The 27980-nt window shown below is 37.6% G+C and overlaps 1 protein-coding gene across 1 annotated transcript; it reads left to right on the top strand.

The window, feature by feature from the left end:
* Positions 1 to 17: 17 nt before the first annotated feature.
* LOC103702808 (uncharacterized) lies at positions 18 to 27980 on the top strand. The gene is made up of 13 exons (XM_008785375.6): positions 18 to 306; positions 500 to 658; positions 4020 to 4271; positions 4401 to 4520; positions 7193 to 7273; positions 7792 to 7884; positions 8327 to 8422; positions 8984 to 9037; positions 9119 to 9322; positions 14193 to 14318; positions 23660 to 23725; positions 26702 to 27001; positions 27200 to 27980. Exons 1-13 carry the CDS (start codon positions 244 to 246, stop codon positions 27665 to 27667), a joined length of 2082 nt encoding a protein of 693 aa, XP_008783597.3. The 5' UTR covers positions 18 to 243; the 3' UTR covers positions 27668 to 27980.

Raw genomic sequence — 27980 nt, 5'->3', positions numbered from 1 at the left:
CCCGCCCCCCCATCGTTAACCCCCCAAACCGCACCACCCCTGAAGAAAAAAACGAAAAATTCTGTCGCCGTTGGCTCTACCCACCGCCTTCTTTCGCGGGGTCTAACGTGCTCCCGACTCCCGAGCTAAGGCTTTGCCCATCTCTCTCTGGGGACAGGAATCAGAAGAGGAAGCGGGAGTGATCAAGAATCAGAGCTACCTTCTCTTCCTCCTCTTCGTCGCCTTCACAACGCCGGAGGAAGGATGAGGAAACGCGATCTGGGGATCCTCCTTCTCGCCGCCTTCGCCATCTTCTTCTCTCTCCAGGTACTCAATCTTTGCGCTCCTTCCGTCCCTTCTTTAACCGTCTTCTCCTCCTCCTCCTCCACCACCACCTTCTTGGTCTTCGTCTCAAAAGACTTCTTGTGTTTGCGAATTGTGTTAATGTTCTCAACGGTCTTGAATTCCTTCGGATATTGAACTCCCTATGCCCGTTTTCGTTTCTTTTTATTTTTCCCAGCATGAAGGTGATTTTTCCTTCAAGGAGGCGTGGTTCCATCTCTCCGATGAATTCCCGATCAGGTACGAAGCCGATCGTCTCCCGCCGCCGATCGTGGCTGATCTGAACGGTGACGGAAAGAAAGAAGTCCTCGTCGCCACACACGATGCAAAAATTCAGGTGGGCTAGCTTTTGATCGGTATGACGACCTGGAAATATAAAATTACTTCAGAATTTGCTCTAGTGATATTATTTATTTGGGTATGGTTGTTTCTTTCTTTCTTTCTTTCTTTTTTTAAGCACATTGCAAATTTTTGATGCCCAAATCGTAGTGCAAGTTTGTAAAGAATTTCTGTAGAGCCAAGCTATCAACTCGGACAATGGTACATGTGAGGTTGGATCAAACTTAAGGGAAGAAACGGATTTTTTTTATTTAATATGAAAGAAGTAGGCAATAGAGAAATGTTCACTGTTTAACAGTTGATAATACTCTACTGTAGTTATTATTATCAGATCAAGGCTGCTCATGTTTTGGCATCCAATTTGAACTTTGTATTCAATGGTAATTTATAGGTTTTGAGCAAATTTTGATTTAGTTTTTATCCGTTATTTGTCCAAGCTTGAAAATTTACCTTTGATGACTTTTATTTGTCATGGATATTTTCAAGAAAACAATAAGAAATGATGATTTTGTGTTTGATTTTTTTTTTTTTTTAAATTACTGCTCTATATTTACACTTGCACTGTTAACCAAGTACCAGCATTGATGCTTTTGCTTGTGCATCTTTTATTGGTATTTAAGCTGGACATAACTTACTTCTCTTGACCAAAAATGTGGCTAGTGTTACCTAAACACTGAAGCCTAAAAATTTTGACTTAACATATGGTATTAAAATCATGTTTGTGACTCTTTGAAACCCTTTTTTCTTTGAAGAAATTCAGTAAGTTAGAGAATATGATTTGCTGGGCCACAGTTAAAAGTAAGAGGGAGAGGAACAAGGGAAAAAATAAACGAAAAGGAGTAGCATAAGAAGAGGAGGTGAAAGAGGAAGAAAAATGTATCTGATTACTATCTCGTGAACAACTACTTCATTCTAGAAATGAGGAGAGTGACGGCTGCCCTCGCCTTTGGGATTTTGATGCAAAAGATATCTGTTTGATGGCTATTGGGTCCCATGTGCTGCAAAAGCTTACATAGGAGCTGTCTTTTCATGTGTCCCATTGTGAGCCTAAATTCTTCTTCTTCTTCTTCTTCTTTTCTTCTTCTTCTTCTTCTTCTTCTTTTGTTTATTCAAAATGCATTGATGCAGTCATATCCTGCATGCTATATGTCAGGTACATGTCTGCATGTATCGATCATATGCTACAGAACATAGCAGTTAATCAATTATTCGTTATGAATGTTCAAGTCAATGTTCGAAAACTCAGTTTCGGCTTGGTCTCGGGAGTTTTGGTTTCAACAGTGGTTTTTTTGAAAGTTTCCTTCCAAGTTTTAGAGTTTTAGCAAATAAAAAACTAAAATTTAAAAGCAATAAAAAAAGAAGCCAAGAAAAAGTTATTTTGCAATATTTTAGAATATTTGTGCAGTTTTGACAATTTTAGGCTAAAGTTGGTACTAAGTATGAGTAAAAATTTAAGCATATTGACATTTTGAATAGCAAGAATATATTTATATGTACTATTTATTTCTTGAACTTTAGTTGTTAAAAATTTCATCATATTTAGGAAATATGAAGCCTTATGTTGCCTAGTACATTCAAGTCTTTTTTGCTTCGTCTTTTTATAGAACTCACAAATATATTGAATGTAGGTTTCTTTCTCATTTAATTGTACTACTTAATCAAATGCATGTAGTTATGGAGTGGTATATTTATTTTATATACCAATGTTATTCTTGTAAATTGTATTGTATTTAGTTGTTTGCAATAATCTTTGTAATGTACAATAATAAAGACCTTCGTTGAGGGCTTGGGTCATTAAAGCTCATGTTTATCATCTATCCCTCTTTTAGCTCAAGGGAGGAAAAAAAGAAAAAAAAACATTAAAGTTGGTACTATATAATCTATGGTACGCCATACTGTACCAAACCGGATGGTATGGAATGTAATATACTGGACCGGTATATAGTATAGAAGGCGTAATATACTGGGTAAATTGAACCAGCTCCCATATCAGGTGTACCGACACAGTTATAGGGTGGGACCGGTATAGAGTCTGGTACTGAGACGACGCATCTTGATATAACCTACATGTTTAAATAAAAAGAAAAAACCACAATATGATATCAAACACTAAAATAGTTTTTAAAAAGCATCTATGGCTAATTTTGGTCAAAATCGATTTAAACAATCAACATTGCATTGAAACCAGTTAGTTTCAGCTGAAATTGGTGAAAACTGCCAAAATTGACTAAAACCTAGAACTAGGGATCAGTTTCCATTTGGTCTCAGCCAGAACCGACCCCCAAGTGGATCGGTTTTGAGAGAAACTTAAGACCATGGATCAAATTAAAGAAAAACAACAACGAAGAATGATATCAAAAATTACTCTGGTATATTAGAAGGATATTCAGAGTGGTATATTCTGAAGGGGAAAGAAAGGGGTGTGCCACATAAAGGAATTCTGTTACCTAGCTCAAGTTCTTAAGCCTGGAATCTTCTATATTATTCAAACATGGAATTCTCTTATGTGGAAGCATGAAAATGCATATTCCATTCAATTTCTTATCCTATTGATAGATTATAACGATCTACAGCTTTTTATATAAGAAATAACTGGCCACTTCCAATCTGAGATCTCTGTCATGGAAGACTTCATTCTGTCTACTTCTCATAACAATCATGTCTTGCTGAAAGTAGGAACTGAAAGTTCCAGACTCACAGTTAGCTTCAAAGCAACTTCACATGCATATGCCAACTTGATTTTTTGCATCATTTGGGGCTCAAATGTTGGGTAAGGTAACCATATTTGCCTTTATATCTGAAATTTTATAAATTTATTGTTGCATGTCTAGCCACAAGCAATTTTATATCTATGTTCTTATGCAGATATTCTAGTATAGAATCAAATTTGAGTACCCTTAGGATAAATATCACAGATTACAAAATGTATTAAAAATTTATCATTACATAAATGAAATGAATGCTAGCATAGCGAACATGACTTGTAACATTGTAGGGGAATACTGAGCCAGTCTATTGCCTGACTCTTAAATTGGAACCGTGCCACCTTTTAAAACCTGTTTGTTCAATTTGTTTCTTTGACTGTGTTCTATAGAATCACATGTTGCAAAACTAATTTTTGATTTATCTACAGTTTTTACTGTGCTTGTAACATGCAATGAGATTGTATGATTGCAGTTGTTTTATAAGTGTTTTATATATTGTCTCATTCTGCGCCCTGATGTCTTCAAATCAATTAAAAGTTTTTTCTTTCTTGTTTCTTTCCTTCTTTCTTTCTGTACATTAACCTGACAATATTTGTTCCCTAGCCTCTGTGCATGCCTTTCATATGTAGAACACTATTTCCTTACTCTCTGCAGGTTTTGGGGCCCCACAGCGGGCGTGTGGATGAAGGATTTACTGAAGCACAAGTGCTAGCTGAGGTGTCCTTGCTGCCAGACAAGATCCGCATATCATCTGGGAGACATCCTGTTGCAATGGCTGCAGGTGTTGTTGATCGCTCGTATAAGCATGGGGAAATAAAGAAGCAGGTTTTAGTTGTTGTTACATCAGGCTGGTCAGTTATGTGTTTTGATCACAATCTCAAAAAGCTATGGGAACATAATTTACAGGTAGAATACATGTTCAGTTCTTTTCTGTTGGTATTCAAAATATTCTAGACGTGATTATTGATTTTCCTTATTGTCAACAAGTCTTTTATAATCTTTTTGTATGCATTTAATCTTTTTATTTATTGGCAGGAGGAGTTTCCTCATGGTGCTCACCATAGGGAGATAGCTATTTCGATAAGTAATTATACACTGAAGCACGGTGATGCTGGATTAATTATTGTAGGAGGCAGGATGGAAATGCAACACCATGTATGTTGCTTACTCGTCTTCTCATCTTTTAAAACATTATATGATGAACATTAGTATCACCTTATGTAAAAGCTTGTCTTGGTAGGTGAAGACTTAATACACTGTCACAAATTTATTATAACTCCAATAATGTTTTCTTGTGCCCTAATGAAGTTTGGTCGATTTTGATAGAAATTGGATGAAGTGCACTGGTGTTGTTGTCACTGTTATATATGTAGACTATATTATTATCCTCAGCAGCAGTAATGACCTTGAGAGGTTGGAGAGGTACCTTCAAAGAAACTTCCATTCCAGGTGTAGGATCTCTGGCATGTTGTTATTACCATACAACTATATATAAATATATAAATATATATATATATATATATATATATATATATATATATATATATATATATATATATATATATATATATATATATGAGCTAGCTCTGTTAAAGAAGGGGATTATCTTGTAAATGGTTAAGTGTTTGAATTTTCTAATAAATTTGTTTGCTTGATGCCCATTTAATGCAAACACTTATGGGTCCATATACCTAGTTGCTGGTGGATCAGCAAGATTTGCTTGATGATCAGAGAGCAGACAATTATATTTCTTTCATATTGAGCTAGGCAGGTCGAAGAAAGTTTTATTCGGTCCATAGCGAAGTTTTAGAACTTTCGAAAGAAAATGTTTACTTGATGCCCACTTAGTGTATAGACATATGGGGCCAAATACCTAGTTGGTGATGGATGCAAGGCATTATTGGCAGGTTCATTGAAGAAAACCAGTAAAAGGTGAAGGCATATGCATGTGGTTGAATGTGAACATGTATGTGGAAGGTCTTATTTTTAATGCTCCACTTGAGATATATGTTGAAAGCAAGTTGCCATTCATTCAGACTGCAAGAAACTTCATGTTTCATGTATGGGTAAGGATCATTTATGTAGATTGTTGTTTCGTCAAATAGGTGGAAATCTGACATTGTTTGTCATGAGAAACTAGTTTGCTAGCTGTCATCTTGACCAAATGTTTTGGGTTATCTCAGTTGTACTTTTATGTTAACCTGATTAAGAATTGGTAATGTGCTTAACTTGAGGGGGGGTTGCATTTCAACACCCCATCCTTTTTGGGATAAGTTTACAATTGCGGTCTTGATTTGTGAAGCAGTCACTTGCCATAGGTTTTTTATGGGTTAAAATATTATATGCTGGTATAGGAGTTACTGCGACACTTACCATATAAATTCTCAAGCATAATAAAGCTGATTAGGCACCAAACAATTTGGAAGCACTGATTTGACCATGGTTCACCGTACCGGCCCAAACCAAATACAGAACGTACCATACCATACTGCACCAACACAGTGCTAATGCGGCGCCGGTATGGGGTCCGGTATCAAGACAGCGAACTTTGAAGTTGACAGCTTTTTTTCTGAGCCTTGGTGGGTATTCTCTTTCCTATCATCTGAATCTTTTCCTTTCTTCTTGCTATCTTTGTTTGATGATTTCCTGAATTTTTTTCTTGCAATGAACATGGACATCTTGAAAGGGCTGAAATGGAGGAGGTACATTAGAAAGGAAATACACTAGAGAAAGCTTAGGAGCACTCTCTGCTTTTAACAATCCTATCAACTTCCTAAGTTCTCTCTGCTTCTTCTTTTCATATAATCAGGAGATGGGAGGAATCATTTGCAAGTAGTTGATCCCAATAATCCTTGTATTCCATGATTGTATAAGCATGAAGCTTACCGTGAATAATTTGTTTGGCAATTATGATCTGTCTGTTTTAACATGAGGTACAAATGTGAACCTGAAACTGTCCTGTATGCTTGTTGAGAATTTTGGAGCTAATTATGAATAGTTTCTAACTTTCACTGAAATTTGTGTCCCTATTTGTTCCAAGTGGGCATTTTGCAGTATTTGTTTGAAGATTGTTATCATTTAATTGTGGGTCTAATTTCTTAAAATGGCAACAAATGCCATATGGTATGAAATTTGGGAAAGGCACAAATTTGTAAACTGATACTGGCAAGACCATTCAATTGAAGAAAACATTTCTTTGAAAATCAAATCAAATTAATCAGTGATTTTGTTTTTTTTTTTTGTTCAATTTTTTAGTATATGAGAATGCGAGTATAACCTATGGGAATGTGAACATTTCAAATGCTTCATGTACTGTATCTAATATTACTACCAAGGGCATAAGACATTATTCGTAATGCTATAGGAAGTTCCACTGTCACCACTCACCGGAGTATGTAAAGAAACATTACATAATTCCTTTGAAAGCTTACACACAAAGAGCAATGCCTCATTAGTTTGGATCTATTAGGTTTGTTAATATGTAGTGTTAAATAGGCATCAATGACGAAATTTTTGTTTCTGTTTTCAGGTATCATCAATCATTCTTTGCTTCTAATAAATCTAGAAAGTTGCAATTTCTTATTTTGATACCTTTTGCATGTCCATTGTCAGATCTACTAACCAGACTAAATATAATATGTGCTAGAATGCTGATGACCCTTTTATTCTGAGTTAGATATTCTACTATTGTTTTCATTCTTGTAATACAAAGAACTGTATTTCATAATTTGTTTTTTTGTTCTTTTTGTTGCCTTCTATTTAGTTTTTTGCCTTCCACAATTATTTTATTTCTGAATGATGGTTTTTTAACTTGTCATATTTCATAGAACTCTATCGATCTGTTTGAGGAAAATATGATGTTGGAAAAAGATGGTGAGATGCACCGAAGAAGTGCTAAAGAAAAAGAGGTATTCATTTTATTTCTCTTTTCGGCAAGTAGACTTTATAAACATTATCACTTTATTTTCTTCTTGCATAATAGAACCTACTGTCATGCAATAATACATTGTGGAAAATTCTGAATGATGATGTCAACACGCCTTAAAAAAGATTTTGCAAACATGTTTGGAGATAATGTAGGTAATGAATGTGGAATATACATTATTTTCATGTCCAGTGGGTCTATTTAATTGCATCTCTTTGTTTAGTCATCACCAATTTCTTAGTGTCCTTTTTGTCAGATTTTTTGTATATAATAGTTTAATATTATGGTCATGTTAATCTTCTATCAAGGATGAGGCAGGCTGACTTTTCCTTCTCATGAATGTTAGTGTCAAATTTGGATAATGTCAATTTGTTTATAAATTCTTTCTTATTGCAATTAATAGTATCATTTGTGGCATTTTCTTATATTATTTTCTATATGAAAAAAATTGCATGTAGATCTAACTTTCTTTGTACTAATGCCATCATATATTTTATTCAGACCCCTGGATCTGGTACTGTAGACCTACGCCAGTTTGTATTTTATGCTTTTGCTGGTCGGTCTGGCACACTGCGGTGGCATAAAAAGAATGAAGTAAGCTCATTTTCTACTCATATCCACTCCTTTTTTACAGGACCTCCAGAATATAAAACATGTCATCACAAAAGTCATCAATTATGTTAACTTGCTGAAACCAATAAAATGTGTTTGTCTTTTTTAATCCATGCATTTTCTTTAGTTATTGTATCGTGTAGGTTTTATAGAGCATGTTAACAGTTGATATGGTAGCATGACTCAATCCATATCTAAGTTACTAAATTATTGATGTGCTTAACTTCGAGATAATATTCCTTGTATTGATGCCTTGCCTCTTCATGCATCCTAGTTTCTTTTTTTGTGCTGATTACTGATGTCTTAGAAGCAGCAAAGCATTCTTTATTTGCAACATTTAATATGATGTTTTCTACTCTCTTTTTAATAAACAAATTTCACATTGTTTGAGTCTCTACTAATTTTATAATGTTTATCATTATAGAATATCCAGGTGCAACCCTTGGATGCAACACAATTGATTCCACAACATAATTACAAGCTTGATGTTCATGCTATGAATGTTCGTCATCCTGGAGAGGTATGATTTTGCATGTTAGAAAATCATCTAGCAAGTAGTGGTTTGTTTTAAACATATAGTAAATTCATCTGTATCATGTAAGCATTTAGTTGATAAAGCAAGATTTATTTTGGCCTGTATCCTTGTATGAGTTGGTTTGTTTGCCCCACTTGAATGACAAGACCATTCTTGTGAGCACACAGGTATGCAGTTGCTGCACCCATGGAAGTGTATGAATAAGCAAAATCACTTTTTACTCTAAAATATCATATACTGAACATGAGTTAAGATGCAAAGATGGCAATAATTTTAGAAAACTTTCAGGCCTTGGTTTTGCACCTGGAATATTCATTTTTTCTTTACTGTCCATATGCATCAGATTATGGTTCATGCTTCACTTTCATAGCTGAAGTTTATATTTGTTATTTTATGCCTTTATGCATTTGATTTTGAATTTAATCCTGTCTCCAGTGAATTAGCAGGCAGTTTACGTAGTTGTAAAAAAAATTTTGGTCGGCCACCTGGCTACTGGTAGCTCAAATATCTACGAAAGAAGCTTAATGTGTTTATGTTGATTTGCAGTTTGAATGTAGAGAATTTAGAGAATCAATTCTTGGAGTCATGCCACATCATTGGGTAATAACAAACTCCTTTGATCTCCTAGTTTTCTTCAGGGAAGAAAAGTATCAGCTCATTCTGCAACGATCTTGTCATCAGGATAGGCGGGAAGATACTTCTTTACAACTGGCACACTTCAGAAGGCATAAAAGGAAAATATTGAAGAAAACACCCGGGAAAGTTACTACAAGTCCTTTCCATAAACCTGTTGAACACAATCCACCTGGGAAGGATTCATCTAATAAAATTGCGAATGTGATTGGCAAAGCTGCAGATTATGCTGGCTCAGCAAAATCCAAGAAGGTACAACTTATGCTTAACTTTGTATACTGTATCAAATTATATCTTGCTTGATGTTTCTGTGTAACAATAATCAAGGCAATAAGCCTATCCTTGTTGTATCAAAAACAAGATCAACCTATATTCCATCCAATAACTGCCTTGGTGTAGTGGTTCATCATATTTTTGTGTGCCTGAATGACATGCCTCTCTCTCTCTCTATGTATATGTAAGTGTGTATGTACATACTGAATCCACTGAATCTACCCAAAGTGAGCCTTATTTTGACCTGTCCAAAACCAAATTATGCAGCCTTGGTTGAAGATTGATAGACATCTGAGCTGTGAGGTGATGTTTCTCTTTAATACTCTCTAGGATTACTTTTCTTCTTCATGCCTTTTTGCTGTTGCATGATTGGAAAAAAATGATGGTATCTAGATTTTTATTTAATTTTCATTTTGGTCTTCAAGCAAAATGATGTCAGGGCATCACAACATTTTAATTTATATATATTGTTGTCAATGGGGTTTAGATTGTGTGACTGTGGATGCCATTAACAATTGGGCCAATGCTTAGTGTCAACATAAGAGAACCAAAAGAGTGTAGCTCTTGTTAACCTATTTTGAAGGGGGAAAAGGACAGAACCCTTATTAAGGAGTTTTTGGGCATTGTTTTAGTGTATGCTATGCCAAAGTTGAGATACAATGAATACAAATATCTTTGGAACTTCGTTCCCTGATTGCATTTGGACGAATCCATCATTAGTAAGCTTCTTGTAACATATCCAAAGAGCATGATAAATGAAATGAAAATGAATAAGGTTGGCTAGCTAGACTCGCCATTATGTAAGTCTCAGGCCAAATATATATATTTTGGTATGGAAAACAACTTTCCTATACAAAAATGAAACATATTTTAGCGATGACCTTTTAGAATGGGTTCCATGTGTTTGTTTTCTAATGTGGTAATTCTTGTTATGATATGGTTTGAATCAGTGTATTCTGGGTGCTTATGCTATAATTGTGGCTTGTTGACTTTTGAAGCTGTTAGCTTAGCAAGCTAGTACCTTCCTCTTCAAGTGAGGTCTCAAATTCAAACTTGAGTGGCGGTGAATAACTACCATATTTCAAAATTCTCTCTAAAGAAAAACTTTAGATGGAGTTGACAAATTGGGCTATGGCTTAGCGGTTGCACTCGAGGAGGTTTTCCATTTGTGATGTTTCCTCAATTGTTTCTATGTTGTAAACCGTTCCTTTGTGGCATTATTGTCATAGGTGGCCCACTTAGGTACCTAGAAAGTCCTGCTTAGGTGCTTGGTGCTTTCCTAGCTACCAGGTAAGGCAGCCACTAATTGCCTAATTTCAGCACCTAGTCAGGTGCCTAGCCACCTTTTGACTATTTTTCTACAAGGCAGGCACCTATTTATGGTATTTTATGACTTGGAATTCTGGCAATGTTTCCTCACAAATATTTTATGACTTGGGTATATTTAACGAATATGATGTTTTATTTAGGTGATTTCATTGAATCAGATATATATTTTCTGATTATTTGATTATACAAGGCCATAATATATATTTTTTAAATTTTTAGGGATTTTTTTAAAACTCCCAATGCTTGCCTGGTTGCTTAATTGCCCTGCCTAGGCATTTGGGCCATCACCTGGTACCACCTAGGTGTTTTAACTTTTAACAACCTCGCAATGTGGTTGTTGGTGCTCGCTCACCTTTATTCTTTACAAAATAAAAAAAAACTTTAGAAGGTGTTGAAAGAACCTAAATGGTTGTTGTGTTGATTTTATTTGCAGATTTCCTGACGTTGTGCGATGGGTGGAATACTTTCTAAATGATCAGCTTTAGATAATCTCATATACATAGATTTGACCACTTAAAGGTTACTTAATTGGGAAGTGAAGTGGAAGAAATGATTGATTTAGTGTTTAGATAGAAACATAGGAGCATAGTCTGCTGTGCCGGTACTGCGCACCGGACTGGTTGCTTAGCGGCACGGATCTGTATGGCCCTGCGCCGTGCCGTGCTAGGCTTGTATCGACACAGTAGAGGAGGTGGGGGAGAGGGCGAACGGGAGAGAGAAAAAGAGAGTGAAAGGGGAGAGGGAGGGAGGTCGACGGAGGGTGGCAGAGGCCGGCGGAGGGCCGTCGGAGGACGGTGCTTAGGCAAAAGGTGGAGGGTGCGACCGGGTCCTCTATTTCATTCTAAACAAGGTTCCAACCGTTTTTTAATTTTGCGATTTTTAAGTGAAGTTGGTAAATTATTTTGCCGACTTTACTTTAAAAATCACAAAATTTTTTACCAGTTGAACCCCTATTTTGAACGAAATAGGGGACTCGGCTGCGGCCTTCATCTCCTGCCCAGGCACCGGCCTCCGACAATCCTCTGCCAGCCCTCTGCCAATCTCCCTGCCTCCCCCTCTTGCTTGCTCTTTTCCTCTCTTTTCCTTCTTCTCCCCCTCTGGCAACGGGTTCTGTTTTCGTTGCCGGAACCGTCCCGGTCCGCCACCGGAATGGCTCGGTACGACTAGAACTACCCGGTTCGGGATGGTTCTGCCGACCCTGCATAGGAGTAAGGGCAAACTGAGAAAACAAGAGTTGTTATGTGAAGCTCTTCTTTTCCGTGATTGTCAACCTTCATCTAAACATCTACTATGGGTGGATCCATCTGCAATAGATTTTAATCTTAAGTGAAAATATTGTGGTACATTGTTCTTATGGGATGATTGACTATTGCCATTGGGATAAACTGCATATCCCGTTATAGAAAAATCAAACCCAGTGACCATAAATTGATTGGATTGCAAAAAGGTGAAGAATGAAGCTATTCATGTGCCCTAGGATAGGTAGAAAGTGTTAGCATTGGCAGTGACAAAGGCAGAAGCCAAGAGGTGTTGAAATTACTGTAGGAGGTTTGCAACTAGTAGGTCTGTTGATTGATCTGAGCAGCTTGAGCTTGGGTTGAGCATATCTCAAAATAAGCTCGTGTCAACCTGAATTTAGATATAATTGAGTCAAGCTTGAGTCTGATTCATAGTTTCAAATTAGTTTCAAGCCAAAGTTGAAAATAACCCGGCTCGATAAGGCTCGAGAAATTGATCATGTGTATTATGATATATATTTTGCAAGAACTAGTTCTAATCCAACAACTGACCCATGTAATCAACTATTGAATGAAGCTTAAACCAAGCTTGAAGTGAGGTTGAGTCAAGCTTGAACTGATCTTGATTGAAGCTTGAAGTAAGCCTTAACCAAGTTTGAATCAAGCTTGAACCAAACTTAAATCAAGCTTGATACATGCTTTAATTGATTTCAACTCAATAAATCTTATCAAGCCACTCAAAATAGGTTTGAGTTTGGCTCAGTTTGAAATTAGGCTCGAAGTTGGATCGATCAAATAACTAACAATTTAAGTTTGATCTCTATTTTCAAGCTTAAGCTTGACCAGACCCAATCTCGATCAAGTACACTCGTAGTAACTAGGAGGAATGTAGACAGGCAGAGCTGTCTTTAAATTAATGGAGGTTCTGTGATTAATTATGGAGGAGGACAAGTTCTTTTGACTTATGGGAGCTTAAGAGGCAGTAGGTGTGGATTACGAGTAGGTTAGATTTGTGTCCACGGTGCCTATAATTGATGCGTTTCCACTTGGATCCAGAGAGGAAATGATGTATCTCCCGCTGGTTGTCAGGGCCATTGTTAATGATGGATGAGAGGACTGGCAAATTGGTTCTGCTGTCTGATCTGATTAGATGTTAAATTTTGCTGAATTGATGCAAGCCAAGAAAAGATGACCTCAAGATCGGAATTGCCAAAAGAGTCTCAAGGCTTATCCACAGATTCCTGCAATATGCAATTATTACCAGTTGACCTTGTATAAACAGCTACAGTACAAGAAGATACTTCACAACAGAAGGAATAGAAAGAGTGTGGCTCATCACATCAGGTTGTCACCTTGGTGACATGCATTTCCGTTGCTTCTTTGAAATCTTGATAAAGCATTTACTCTCCTATCCTTTTTAATACTACAGTATATGTGCTTTGCCTTATTTGTCAACAGGGTCTGAATCTGATCAAGTAGATCATGTCTAAGTGAGAAATTTCTGATTTTATGATCTTTCTGATTCATGGACTTACATGCAACATAGTATGTGCAATTTGTAGACAAAAATTTTCTATGTCTCAGGCATCAGCATATACAATTGCTCCTGCTAGGTAAATGAGTTTGATCACTGGTAGACTGTTTTCAGGTTAATCTTAAGTCCTATGAGTTGTAAGTGAATTAGAGTTATTCAGCAATGATCCACTTCGTGGATTTGTAGCATTTAGGAGATATCCTTGTGTTAATTTCTTTTTGTTTAGCTCCATGTACATGTGCTTCTTAAGCACCTGATGTGCTTATGCATATTTTGGAATTATTCACTTTGTTTTCATAAATTGATTTTATCTTCTGCTATGTCGGCTTGAGAAGTAGATACTTTGTGTTACTCTTTTCGGCATATGAGCTCTAAAAGCTCTTGTATGATAAGAACTGCTTTTTAATGTTAATAATAGACTGTTTGCCATTTTTTGCCTTTTGGACTTGTAGGTTGTTGAATTGCTCTGTAGGATCCTATTTTTATTGTTGAACTAGTATTAGTTTTTTTGAAATACATTTCTTGTTTAATGGCTTCACATTTTGGTGGGTCGTTAGACAAGAGTACTTCTTATAAACCCTTTGATTGACATGCAATCTGTGCCAGATTTAATGATATTGCATTTGCAGCTAACTGGATGGATCCTTTTACTCTGCAAGTTATTCTTTTATCCTCTTTTCCAAGAACTTGTGGAATTTAATTGCTTGGCTGGTAACCTACTCCTAACTTGCTTGATATATGCATACAGAGGTCACTTTACATCCCTACCATAACAAATCATACTCAAGTATGGTGGGTTCCAAATGTAGTCGTTGCACATCAGAAGGAAGGAATAGAGGCTGTTCATCTCGCATCGGGCCGCACCATTTGCAAGGTATACCAAAATCTGGCTGTTTGATTATGTTTTCCTATTTCCACCATTTGCAAGGTATACCAAAATCTGGTTCTTTGATTATGTTTTCGCATTTCTATAAACGGTCACATGGAATTAATGTTAATTGTTGATGGAATCATGATCTTTGGTTTCCTTTTCTTTTTCTTATACATTGGTTCTTGCGATGCTGAAAGATGGTACAATAATGCAGTTCTCCTTGGAGAATAATTATTTGATTAACTAAACTATGTGGTTGAGTGTTTAAACAAAAAGAAAATTGCTGTGCTGGTTGAATCCCAGTTCTAGTCTTTATAACTATAAGGAAAGCATGGGAAATAGCAGTTTTAGTACTTCTAATGTAGTTTCTCAAATACAAGCAAATATTATAGGCTTTTAGCAAAACTTATTTAGAGATGTGATAGAGCATGTGTGAGGACCTGTCAGGCATGTGTTTAATCCCACATCAGTTGTACATTGAGGTCTTAGGTACATAAGAAAGGCCAAGGACATACTTTTTGGCTAGCCTCTTTAGGGAAAGCCTATGTTGTTTTAAATGGTTTTAGAGACCATGACCCTTGTGTGGCATGCGATATTGCAACATGGGTTCTGTTAGGGCTAACCATGAGCCTATCATGGTGTTTGTGATTGGACCCTTCTCTTGGAAGTCATGCTAGGGCTTAAACTAGGAGTGTCTGTCTTGGGTACATAAGCAGGGCCTCCAAATAATACTTCCTGGCTAGCTTTTTTGGTGAAGGTCCTGAGTCCTTATAGCATGGCTGTCATGGTAGTCATAGGCAGGAGACTAAATAAGTTGGTTATAGCATTTTGTTGCATCTGCTTTTCTAGTTAACAAGGAGAGAGAATTGGAAGAAATAATGGAGGGAGAGCAATAATAAGATCTAGGGCAAGGTCTGCTGAACCGGCCCGTACCGGCTGGTTTAGCACATACCGTACCGGTACCGACCCCTACCGGTATGGTACAGCCACATAAAACGGTTCAGGGCCGGAACCGAGCGGGGAAGAAGAAAGAAGAGAAAGAGGTGAAGAGGAAGAAAGAAGAGGAAGAGGAGGAAGAAGAAGAGAAAGAGGAGAAGAAGAAGACGGTTCGACGTACCTTGGGCCGACCCCCTCCCGAGCACCCCGACGCGCGCGCAGTTCCTTTCTTGCTCATGGGAGAAGGGGGGAAAGAGAGGAGAAGAGAGGAGGAGAGAGGGGAAGAAGAGGAGGAAAGGGTTCGGGAAGGAGGAAGAAGAAGGGAAGGAAAAAAAAGAAAAAAAAAATATTTCAGCGGGCGCGATTCCACGCGCAGGAATATCGATCCATGTGGTTCCCCGTGCCCACGCGGGGACTTGCGCAAGGCAGCGAGCCCACGCGGCACCGCGCGCGAGCGCGAACCCACGCGGGGCCGTGTGGGGCATTTAATGCCACAGAGTGTGGCTAAAACACGGACGCACACGCGGACGCGGCGCTTTTTTTGTTTGTTTTGTTTTCGGTTCGGCACCGGTTGGACCGGTACCGAACCGGTACCAGAGTCCACCGGTACACCAATTCGGTCGGCTCGACGGACCCTGATCTGGGGTTTTTAGTAATTATTAGAAGACAATTTAGGGAATGTAGAAGTGAAGCTGAAGAATGCTGGAAAAGCAAAGCTCTTAATGGGGATCCATCCTTTGTTTTATGGTACTAGACACATGGTAGTCTGTCTATATGAGGGTCCTTTTTTTTGCTTTTTAGGAAAGGCTATGTGAGGATCTTTATGGCAAATAGGACAATAATTGTGTAATATAGTCTGTCTAGTTTTGCTCATACAAGAGCATGTCATTAGTTCCTAATAGATAATCCTTAAGAGACCCAATATATGTAATTATGTATTTTTAAAATGAAGAACTGAATTGAAAAGGGGAGCGAGGAGAGGAATTTAGAGAATTTCTAGCATTGAAAATAATAGAAAATCAAGCACCTGGTTGATGATTTTTCACATGATTTTGGAATAGGAGATCTATGAGAACTTATGAACAAGACTCAAGGTTTCATTTGTTAATTGTTATTCTTATCCTAAATTTGGATGAGAAAAGATTGATTCAAACAAAACAATGGAAGCTACACATAGGGGAATAATAATTAAAATTCTTGTTGAGTAGTTATTATACAATTATTACTTTGAACAGCATGCGTGCATGATATGTTGAACTTCTTGTATAGAAATATGACTAACCACTTGTATTATTCATTTATCTACTAGAATTCTTTACCAAAAATATCTTGAAACTACTTCTAATTTGACCCAGATCTTTGAGTTTCGTTTTCCCCAGAGAAGGGGGAATATCTGATTACAATGCGTTCTTATGATAGAAGATTGACATGGTTATTGTGATTTTTGTGATGTTCAATTTTATATGTTTGAAATAGCATGAAATGAAAACTAGTATCTATTATCATGGTTAACATACCATAACTCAGACAAGTAGAACTCAAATAGCCCTCTCCTAGTAGTTCATTCATGGGATCATGGTCAACAACCCAAACTCCATCCATTTGAAGATTTCTCTGTCTTATGCCATTGATTCATTAAAAAACTACATCCTTGTCAACACTAAAAATTATGTCTCATTTATCATAACCAAGCATGTAGAGTTGCTAGGTTCTTCCCTTAATTTCTAGATTTCCCTCTCAAGACCATCTCTCCTTGTATTGGGGCTTTTTCTTGTCTTCCTTGTGCATCTTCACATAATCCTTCCATGGTGTAACTCAAAGGCTTCTATGTCTAATTTTTTTTCCAATTTCATCTTTGTAACTTTCATATTATGTATTTGTCTCTTCATTATTGCCCAATATGTAACCAAAGCATACATTCTTGTTTGCTGTTATTATACGTTCTCTTTAGTCTCCCCACTATGTGACAATCATACAACATTCCTTAGCATATTCCAAATCCTATATTCTTCTTTAAATTAATAGATATTTTTATATTCCTTCATTTGTATATCAAGTCAATGATAATGAAAGTAATCACCATGGTTTATTTTTCTGTAGTCAACTTTGACCACCTCAATTTCATCTTCATTTGCTTCATAGAGCAAAATATGTTTATCGTGGGCTCCATAAACATAATTAGGCAGTTCATTTACCATGAGTTGAGATGGTCATCACTAATAAAGAGTCTCATGGGTGCCATTTGTTTGCTATCTAATTGTCATCTCTATTAGTAGATCTTTACTTGACAGGTTGTGGTAATTTTTATACCATGCCACCTTGCTGTATACTTTGAGGTTATGCATCTTATGGCCTCTAGTACATAAGTGTATCACCAAGTCAAGGATGGTAGAACAATCCCGAATTGCTCGGTTCGAGGCGTGCTGAGCGGCTGAGCCGTACTGTTGGTGGATCGGGACGGTTTTGGCAAGCAAAATGAGAAACCGACGACAGAGGGGAGGGAGAAGGAAAGAGAGAAAAAGAGGGAGGAAGGGAGGGGGAGAGAGAGGGGGCTCGGAAGAGAGGAGGGCTTTCAAGCCTACTCTTTCTTCTCTCTCGGCATCTCTCTCTTCCCCCTCCCTCTTCCTCCTCGCTCTCCCCTTTCGAGCCTCTGTTTTGTTCGAAACAGGCTCCACCTAGCAGAGCTTGCGGACAATCGAAAGAGGAGCGGAGGGCTTTTGAGCCCCCCGTCTCTTCCTCTCTCGGCATCTCTCTTTTCCTCTCTCTCCTCTCTCTCCCTATCTAGTTTTTCTTTTTTCGGTACATGCTAGGATGGGACGACACGGTGCAGACCATACCGTACTGCTAGTCTACTGGAACGAGTGCTAGTTCTGGTATTGCGAATCTAGTGTTTCATTGTTTTTAATTTTATTTTAAAATTTCACTAATGATGTGGTTAAGTTTTTCAGTTTATCCATTACCTCATGACATGGTTCAATTTACCAACTCGTACTATTAGGTATCAAACATACCTATTATACCGATAAGTTACTAGAATGGTAGCGAGGTTTGATATGGTGTAGTGGCTGAATTAGTCTGTACCAGGTGGAAGCAACTGCTCTGCCTAGTTACTGTTGTACCAACTTGAATTGCTCCGTTTTAGGCAACATTGCGGCTAGGCATGAGAAAAGGATCTCCCGACCCTATGACAGGTATGGAGGGTTACCGCACGTTACCGGTACAGTAGATGGTACCAATAAAACAATCTTTACCTCATATTTTAGTTTGCGAGGACTAAAACTTGTTTTAGTATGGCTACTTATGTATAAATTGACCATAATCAAAGATACTATTTCATTCCCATCCTCTTATATAGTACAGGAGCATCCTCGTGACACTGAGGATTATGAGATGTTCTAGAGTTGTGTGATTTTTAAGTATCCAACATCTTCTAACTAAATCTTCTTGTCGTCCTTCTTTGACTTTTTGTGTTACATTCCTTTTGAAATGTTGTATTGATGGCTTAGCATATATAGACTACTCAGCTCTAATTCTTACCTTATTATTTTAGGTCTTAGGTGATGTATCCTGTCCAGTTTTACAGAGCATGGATTTCAGGCGGTTAAGGCACTTTTGCCTTTCTTTTTCAAAGTGCTAGACAAATCTTTTTCTCAACTTTATTTGTTGAGATAAATTTGGATAAATCCCTTCATGTTCTTTTTCTTTTCAAACTAACTATTTACACTGGGTAATGATGTTGCAGACTTGTAGTTTCTAAGTATCTGTATTGCCATCTAAGCATGTTAATCAAGAATCTTATCATAATGGCTACTGTTGTCTGGCTCGATTATATAATTTCAATTCTTTCCTGAAGTTATACATTCTCATCATAATCTTGATGCTCGAGTCCTATCTTAGGGCAGACTAACATCTACGGTGCAAGGAACCATAGCTAAGGATCTTTGGGCCCTAGAAAAAAGAAAACCGTTATTTAGAAACTTAGTTTCTTATTTGTGAAAGGGTTACTATTAGTTATATATAGGTTCAGTGAATCAAGACTTGCTTTCGTGGATTTCATGCTCTTTTGGTTGTTCATGCCTTCACTCACGAATGTCACAAACATTGCCCTTATGGTGTAGTTTAACATTATTCACGTTGTTATCATTGACTCAAATACTTCATCTTAGGAAAATATCTTTGAAAAAGGTATGTACATCCTCCTCCTACCATTTCATAACCTTTGTTCAGGGTATCTCACCTTCAAAGCTTTAATATGCACTGTATGGGGCTTATAAGCTCACTTCACACTCTTCCCAACCTTGTCCGGTTGCTACTCTATGTTTGTAACTTGAAAATTGTTGTTGATTATGCTTCAACTTTATTAACCTAAAGCATGGTGCTGGTTTGATATGAGGGATTTTGCGCCCGTTAGCTACTTCATAAGCCATTAGGTAGCTTTTTGAGTAAAAAATGCCTCATGTACCTTAATCATAATAAAGCCTTCATGCATTGATAGTTGTACATCTGATGCCTTATCAAAGCTATATCTGATTCTTCTTTCCACAATGCATACGCTTTCGAATGTCTCATTGCACCTCCAGGCGATCTTGTTAAATTGGTCATACCATCTGGACAATGTTTCTTAGGCTATCCTATACTCAAGTGTTCAGTTGCTTGCTATCACCAAGCCCAAACCTTTGGTGGACGACTCCTCTCAATCTTACAGGTGAGGTGGTAGGTTCCCTTCCAAGAGTATGGAATAAAAAAGGAGATTGATTGAGATTGGGATCATGTGCAAAATATTTCCAGTGTTATGTTTTGTGCTACATCATTTTCTAAATAATTTGCTAGCTTTTCAAATCGGTTGGTCATAAATCCCCAAGAGATGATTTGGTCTTGTATAGTTATAAAAGCGAGGTTTTTATGCAGAGCCATTGGTTCAACCAAGATATGCCATATCGTACCGAACCAGGCGGTATGGGGCGTATTGTACTATATCGATTCAGTATTGGTATGCGGTATGGAGGGTGTACCGACACTCAGTATGCCGAACTGGCTCTTGTATCGGACGTACCGATACGTTAATAGGATGGCATCGGTGCGGAGTCCGGTACCGAGATGACATACCTTGGGTTCAACAAGCACAAATTGAACACACCAACAAGGTCTTAGCTTCTTCTGACATTAATGATGGAAGGGGAGTTTGTGAACCTTTTGAATAGGCCGTGTCCTCACCATTTTTTCTCAACATGTCCATTTCAATTACCTTAATCTTGTCCTTTCTCCATTTGACATGTCTCAATAATAGTATCTCAAATCTTAACATGCAAGTGACATCAATTATCTCATGTTGTTAAAACTAATATTTTTATTAGCTTGTCACCCTTCTTTGTTATTCGCTAATCATTATTGACGGATTCTAGTCGACATGTATAACTTGTCGCAATAAATGATCATAGTACCTGTCCCCATCCTAGAAACATGGAATTTTGATTCTTAACTTTTAATTGAGAACCACAAATGGGTCAGGTTATAATATAACCAGAGGTGGTTTGAGGGGGACCATGGGGCTCACAACCCCCAAGATTTAAAGGATCTGGTGTTTCAAAATATGAAAGAGGATATGTTTGCTGATGTGGTCACTTGACTGCACAACAGTGCCTATATGTGATTACTCTATGCAATTAAACAACATATTTAGCTATATTTGTAGCTCCATTAGCATTGTGTGGCTACGCATGTGACCCACTTTTCACTACCTAAAAGTGGTTACTTTATGCAGTCATACAACATAAGAGCTGAAAAAGGCAGGCCACTTCACATTTTATGGCCATTTTTGTGGCTTCATAGATTTGGATTTTAATTATGTTTTAACTATTGCTACTAATGTTAAACACTAAGTAATAGTCAGTAATTATTAGTTATTACTGTTGTTAATATTGATATTATTTATCAAAAAAATATTACTATCATTATTGTTGTTTTTGTACTTAATGTATTTTATTTATTATTATATAATAGAAAAACTAATGCCTATATGCTTGCATATGCAGCTCGTGTATTGCATAGACGCTATGTAGTCTCTTGGTTGCTAGCATACCGCAGTCGCTTTTTAAAACACTCTGAGGATCCCCTGTGATGTCTATAAAGCTGGACTGGCCCCTCTAGAAATTTAATGTGACCTCCCTACCAAACTCTTTCTTGTTTAAAGAAGTATCATTAGTTGCATTTTTTTCTAGGTACAAGTTTCTCTGTAAGTTTGAATGACTTTCTGTAGCTCCTTTCATTGGGTTGTAGAGTATTGGGCTTGTCATGTAAAGCAATAAACTTGTCAAATAAGGAAGTTCTGTTCAATCAAAACCAAGTTCCGCAAAAACGGTATAAGAATCGTACTGATACATTACCGGTTCAGTACGATACAATTGGTATGGTAGGTACGCACCCTGTATCGAGATAAGCTTTGAACACTTTTTTCTTATTCTCAGCCATGGTACCACCTAAAATTGGGTGATATGGTTCAGTACCAAGTGGTACATGGCAGTTTTGTTCGATTTGGACCTATATGGACCGGCTTGGCTCCATACCGAACCAAACCTTGTTATCAACTTATTGGTATCTTATTGGTATGGTATGGTTGATACGGGCTGTTTGGGTTCGTACTGTAGATCTCGATCAAAAGAAATGTTTATATCCCCTATTAACTACTCCGGATTTCACATCTATGATTTAAAATAATTAAAATTATTCTTTTCCAAGCTTGTAGTGTATTCTCTTACCCAAGAGGCCAAGACCTTCAACTTCTCTCTCTCTCTCTCTCTCTCACACACACACACACGCACATATTCAGGTTCCTGAACCGTCAATACATCTCCCAATCGTATACAGCCATGGACTTCATAAACAATAGCTAACAAGTGGAACTACCATCCCATAGCATACAACATTTATTTTTCTACAAGGTAAACTTGCTTATCTAATAAACTTTTATTTCTTTTAAATTCCTATTTGTTGTTCTTTTCATTTTTTTAATAGATTTTTTTTGCTTTGCTTTAAATTTCTAGAGATAGCACCTGCTATTGAATAGAACAAAGTATGTTTGAGGTGCTATTAGTGTGTTCATGTGTTGCCTCTTTTTTCCTTCCTTCTATATTAATTAAGAATTTAAGATGAACCGTTGAAGGTCCTATCATCAGACACTTGTTAACTCCATTGTTCTAGCCAATGCTTTGATGCATTAAAATAGTTGTTCCTTGTTGATTGATATCTCCACAAATTCCAAGTTAGCTGAAACAAAGATCCTATTTGTTAAAACCATGCATGCCATTTTGCAATACTAATTTCAATCAAAAAGAGCATATCTGTTCCAACAAGCATAAATTTCTCGCAAAGAGAAAATATTTGAAAACTTCCTTCAAACATGTAAGTTTAAATACAAAACATGAAGGAATTAATTTTTAGTTAATATAATTTATAGATATAAAGTAAATAGACATCATATGCACAAGTTTTACATCTTTGATTCAGTTTATAAGTTCTTCTCTTTAATTAATATGCAACCCTTCTAACTATAAAAAAATAAGACAGAACTAATGCACATGAAATTTGTCATTTCTTACTAATTGTTTCATCCCATCCACCACCAACACTCCCCCACTGCACTCTGTCCCCCCCCCCCCCCCCCCCCCCCCCTTCCCCCCACCAAAAAAAAAAGAAAAGAAAAGAATTATTTCTAACCTTAACAAGTAGGACCTTCACATGTACAAATTTGAGCATGTAGATTAGGTCCATGTCCTCAAGTAGACATATATAATTCCTCTTTGCTCAAATTGTATGAATTGACCCCATCTAGGCTCGCCCCCACCTGGAATTTACGTTACACGTGTGGCTTAAGGAATATTCTTTTAATTGCATGCTGGTGGCATGCGAGCCTGCTGCTTGCATTGGTAATTACATGCATTCTGTCCCAGTGCTTGGCAAGCACTGGCATAGCAGCATGCTTAAGTTGTACCGGCACATAGCCAGTAGCATGCTAGTGCAACTGGCAATTACATCTGTGATGTGGCTTTTTGTAGCATGAGCTGTTAATGAAATAACATGTTTAGTTTGGTTTTATTTGTAATTGTTAGCAATCACATTCAAGTGTTGTTAAGTGTTGCAAGAAGGTAAACTTATGATTCATTATCTCTGTGCTAGTTTAAAAGTTTCTGTATGCTGGTCGCAATAACTGAAAAGCAACTAAAATTAACATGCGGTTTTTTTATTAAGATAATGGAACTATTTTTATTAGATATTTACTTAGATAAACATCACAGTAGTGATAGTGCACATGCTTTATTTTGGATCAGTTAGTCTTAGGCTTTCTATAATATGTTAGTATCATCACATCATTTAGTTCTGATGGGAATTTTATTTCCTGTATCTATTCTCAGCTTCATCTACTAGAAGGCGGCCTTCATGCTGATATTAATGGAGATGGTGTTTTAGATCATGTTCAGGTTCACCCATCTTCCCAAGTTATTATTCTTTGTAATTATGTGCAGAAAGTTATACCTTTGCTGGTAATAATATTGTGAAACTCCACTTCTGAGCATCGATGCATCTATGATTAACCACAGTTCTAAGTTAAATTGGTTGAGCAGTTGAAGACAGTCCAGAGTTTCAGAGTCTACCATGCTTACATGTTTTATTCCAAATCAAGGCTTTCAATATTTTACTTATTTTCTGTATTTTGCTTGACCAAATTCCCATTTCCAGTTCTACATGAAGCTAGTAGATGGGAGCAAAAACAACCAGAGTGGGTGTTCAAAGTAGTGTCCATTGTCAGTGTCAACTGCTTGGAGCGCCTTAAACATATCCCTTATGTCATGAGTCCGCAGGCACATGTGATGCATGTGGGGTTGAGATGATATATTAAATTTTTTTAACTGAAATTTGTAGATATCAATCATCATTAGTGCTGAATATCATTGATATATTAAAGGGTACGGAAATGATGTAATTTTTTTTGAAACAAATTTAGATATTTATCGAAAGAATTATTTCTGTACCTATGCATACAATATCATAAAAATAATCAGAAAAAATAGTTCACTGAAATAATATAATAATATTAACAGAAACAATTGTCTTTCTAAGAATTATAGATATTATATATTTCTAAAATATTATAACATTCTGTGTGAATCCACTATTTTTTGGTTTTGGCTGGGCCTAGGGGGATTAGGTTGGGTTGTCTTTGTTCCAATTGAGTTCAACTTGGCCTTGTCAGACTAGGTCAGGCAAGATTGGAATATGCCTAATTAGGCTTGCCTGGTGTGGGTAAAAGCCCTGGCTAAATCAAGCTAGGTCAACTTGATGTGGACTAGCCTAGATTAGCCTAGTGTTGGCCAGGCCAAAATAGATCAAGTTGGACCGTCTTGGAATTGGTTGAGCTAATCCAACTTAGTATGGTTGGGTAGCACAGATGTAGCTGCACAGGATCTTGGCTACCCATGTGTATTGAAATGGCTCTGACATTTGTTGATTATGTTATGAATTGATGGGAGCCTAAACTTATCCATCATCTTCTTTCTTTTTGCCATAATGAAGAAGGGAAAACCTAGCCTATAATCACACCCTTTCTTGAGGTAACAACAAGGCATGTCTCCAATCTATCACCTTTCTCCCAAGAGATCTACTGGATGGGCCAAAGAGAGCATGCAAGGTGAATGGAAGGAGAGAGAGGGAGATGGAGAGAGGGGGGTGTCACTTGGCCAGATCCCTCAGGATTAAAAAAAAATTCATGAATGCTCTCCTTTGTGCTCTCTCTTTGGCCCATCCTGCCTAATCTCTTAGGATTTCCCAAACGAGCCCTAATGAGACTTCGATTGATGCTGGCAGCCTGTTCAAAGACATGGCAACTGGTGACAAACTATCAAGAGGGAGCAAATGTTCGTAATTGCATATTTACATTTAAAAACGTTTCTGAATGATCTCTTTCACCTTTCTTGGCCATGTTGCAACCATGTAAAGAGGAGAATTAGGTGTTTGGATTTCCTACTAGCAATTTAATATATTGGATCTATTCATAAAGGATTTTTTGAACAAAGGTGGAGAGAGAGGGGGAGAGAGAAGGCATGGAGGAGAAATAATCTTGTGAGTAGTTAAGAAGTTGAGCCACAGTCCATGATTTGCAATTTGCATTATTATGCATGCATTCGCCATGCAAACATACATACACACATACATTAGTTGATAAAATGCAGTCCAATTAGAGCCTCCTTCCTGCTTGCTGGAGCCTTGATGCCACCTGCCTGCCCACTACTCACCTAGTTGCATGAGAGTCAAGATATCTGAAGCCCAAGCCCCACCATGCTCACGTGTACATACAGATAAAGGAGATCTTTGCATTTAGAGCATTCATGATGGTCATTTGTTTGGAGGATGAATTCTTGAAAGGCTTCAAAGAACTAAAGAGTGCCATTTGTGGTAGAAAGATGAAATAGTCGAGTTGGTGCAAAATCAAAAGAGATTGAATAATAGGTGAAAGCAAATCAAAATATCTCCTTGCAAGCATATCCAATTGGACTGATATCATTTGGGAAAGGTGTAGCTTTGAAACTGACATGAGAAGTGATGTTTTTTGAAATAATGGTCAGTGGAACAAAGTCCTGAAATTGTCATTGGACTGCATTCACATGCTAAAGTGGGATGTTGCTGCTGCAGTTCTTCAAAGAGATTTTGACGATACAATGCTGGATTTGAGGTGGCTCACTTCCCAAATATTAGAGACCTCCCAGATAACAGGATCTATGTTCTGATGAGTTTTATGGCTAAGGATTTGCAGTCAATTAAGCAGAATTTGGTTAGTCTTGGTAAAATGGTGCCAATTATAGTGCATTAGTTATCCCCCTGAGCAAATTGCACCAGTTGTGGAGTTCCTCACAGATGACTGGATTGTCGGTCTCTAAAGCTTTGGCACTGATCTTGGGACCAAGGTTGGAGGCTGCAATACCTTGGTGTTTGGGAGCAAGTGTGAGAGTGGATGTACGTTAATCTTTTTGTACTATGCTGCTAAATATGGAACATGCGATACTTAGATGAGGTGTACATGTCACCTGTCACCACATATGCAGTGCATGTACATACAAGAATGTACAAATTCATGCAAAGATGAAGAATTCATTTATGGACGACAAATAGGACTCATTATAATGCAATATCAACCTTATTTAGAAAAGCTTATATGACTAAATTTTATTTTTCTGACATTAGAAAGTTTTAGAAATCTTTTCCTTGTATACTTGTTCATGGGAATGCTTAGCAAATGAGGATTCCTTCATTTTGCCCCCAGTAGTTAGCACAAGGCTCAATGATTATGGTTATTTGTTCCTTTAGCCCTGTCATCTACTTCAGGAACTTGCTACTTCAATTTGATTTATTAAGCAGTTTTTGTGGGAATATGATACTCAGTGATTGTGTCCTGATTATAGGTTGTCGGGGGGGATGGAGCTGAGCAGACTGTTGTAAGTGGTTCTATGGAAATGCTGAAACCTTGTTGGGCAGTTGCTACATCAGGTGTACCAGTACGAGAGAAGCTCTTCAATGCTTCCATCTGTCATCATCATCATTTCAATATATTCCAACATGGAGACTTCGCAAGAAGCTTCGGTAGGACTGCTGATATAGGTAGTTTAGAGGTGGCAACACCTATACTGGTACGCAGAGATGATGGGCATAAGCATCGGAAAGGAAGCCATGGTGATGTTGTCTTTCTGACAAATGGAGGAGAGGTTTGTATCTAGTCTGATTTCCATCATTGCATTTGCAGGTAAATTAAAGCTAAAACATAGCTAGGCATAATTACCAGTTTATGCATAAGAAAAAACTTCTTTAATGGTTGCTTATCTGGTCAATGACTCATATAAAATAGCTACATTTACCCTATGCATTTAGCGGCTCACTGCATTTTTCCCCCCTGTAATTTGTAGGTTACCTCTTACTCCCCAGGCTTGCATGGTCATGATGCCACGTGGAGATGGCAACTCTCAACTAGTGCAACTTGGTCCAATCTTCCATCTCCATCTGGAATGATGGAAAATGTGGTGGTGCCCACTCTGAAGACTTTCCCTCTGCAAGCGCACGATGATAAAGAGGTCATAATTGCAGCTGGTGATCAAGAGGCTGTAGTGATTTCTCCGGGGGGCAGCATACTGACTTCGATAGAGTTGCCCGGGCCTCCCACTCATGTGCTGGTCTTAGAGGATTTTTCTGGTGATGGTCTAACTGATGTTATTCTTGTAACTTCGGGGGGAGTTTATGGTTTCATACAGTCTAGGCAGCCTGGAGCCCTGTTTTTTAGCACCCTTGTTGGCTGCCTGATAGTTATCATGGGAGTCCTGTTTGTTTCCCAGCACCTGAACTCCATTAACAAGGGCAAACCTAGAGGCTTGCATTGATTATAGGCCTATTGTCTCCTCACAGTGAAGGTACCCATTACTTCGTTCCCCTGGCTTGGAAAACAACGGAGGCTAGACAAAACAAAGAGCAACAGGACACAGATATCTGTTAGATGTAGTGAATCAAACAATCAGGTTAAACAATTACCTTACCTCAAGATTTAATCCTTGTTTGCTTATTTGGTTCCAGGGAAAATTAGCGAAACTGTTTTTATGTTTCATGTAACTCAACTTTTGCCTCCTTTTCCTGCATTGCGCTGCAAAGTAGTTACCATGGGGCTGCTCGTTATCATGATCTCGCATATTTGCGTCA

The sequence above is a fragment of the Phoenix dactylifera genome, chromosome 6, assembly GCF_051530095.1.
Source record: "Phoenix dactylifera cultivar Ajwa chromosome 6, Ajwa_hap1_PhDact_Kaust_v1.1, whole genome shotgun sequence".
NCBI classification, from domain to species: domain Eukaryota; kingdom Viridiplantae; phylum Streptophyta; class Magnoliopsida; order Arecales; family Arecaceae; genus Phoenix; species Phoenix dactylifera.
This window is presented reverse-complemented; position numbering and strand designations above follow the sequence as displayed.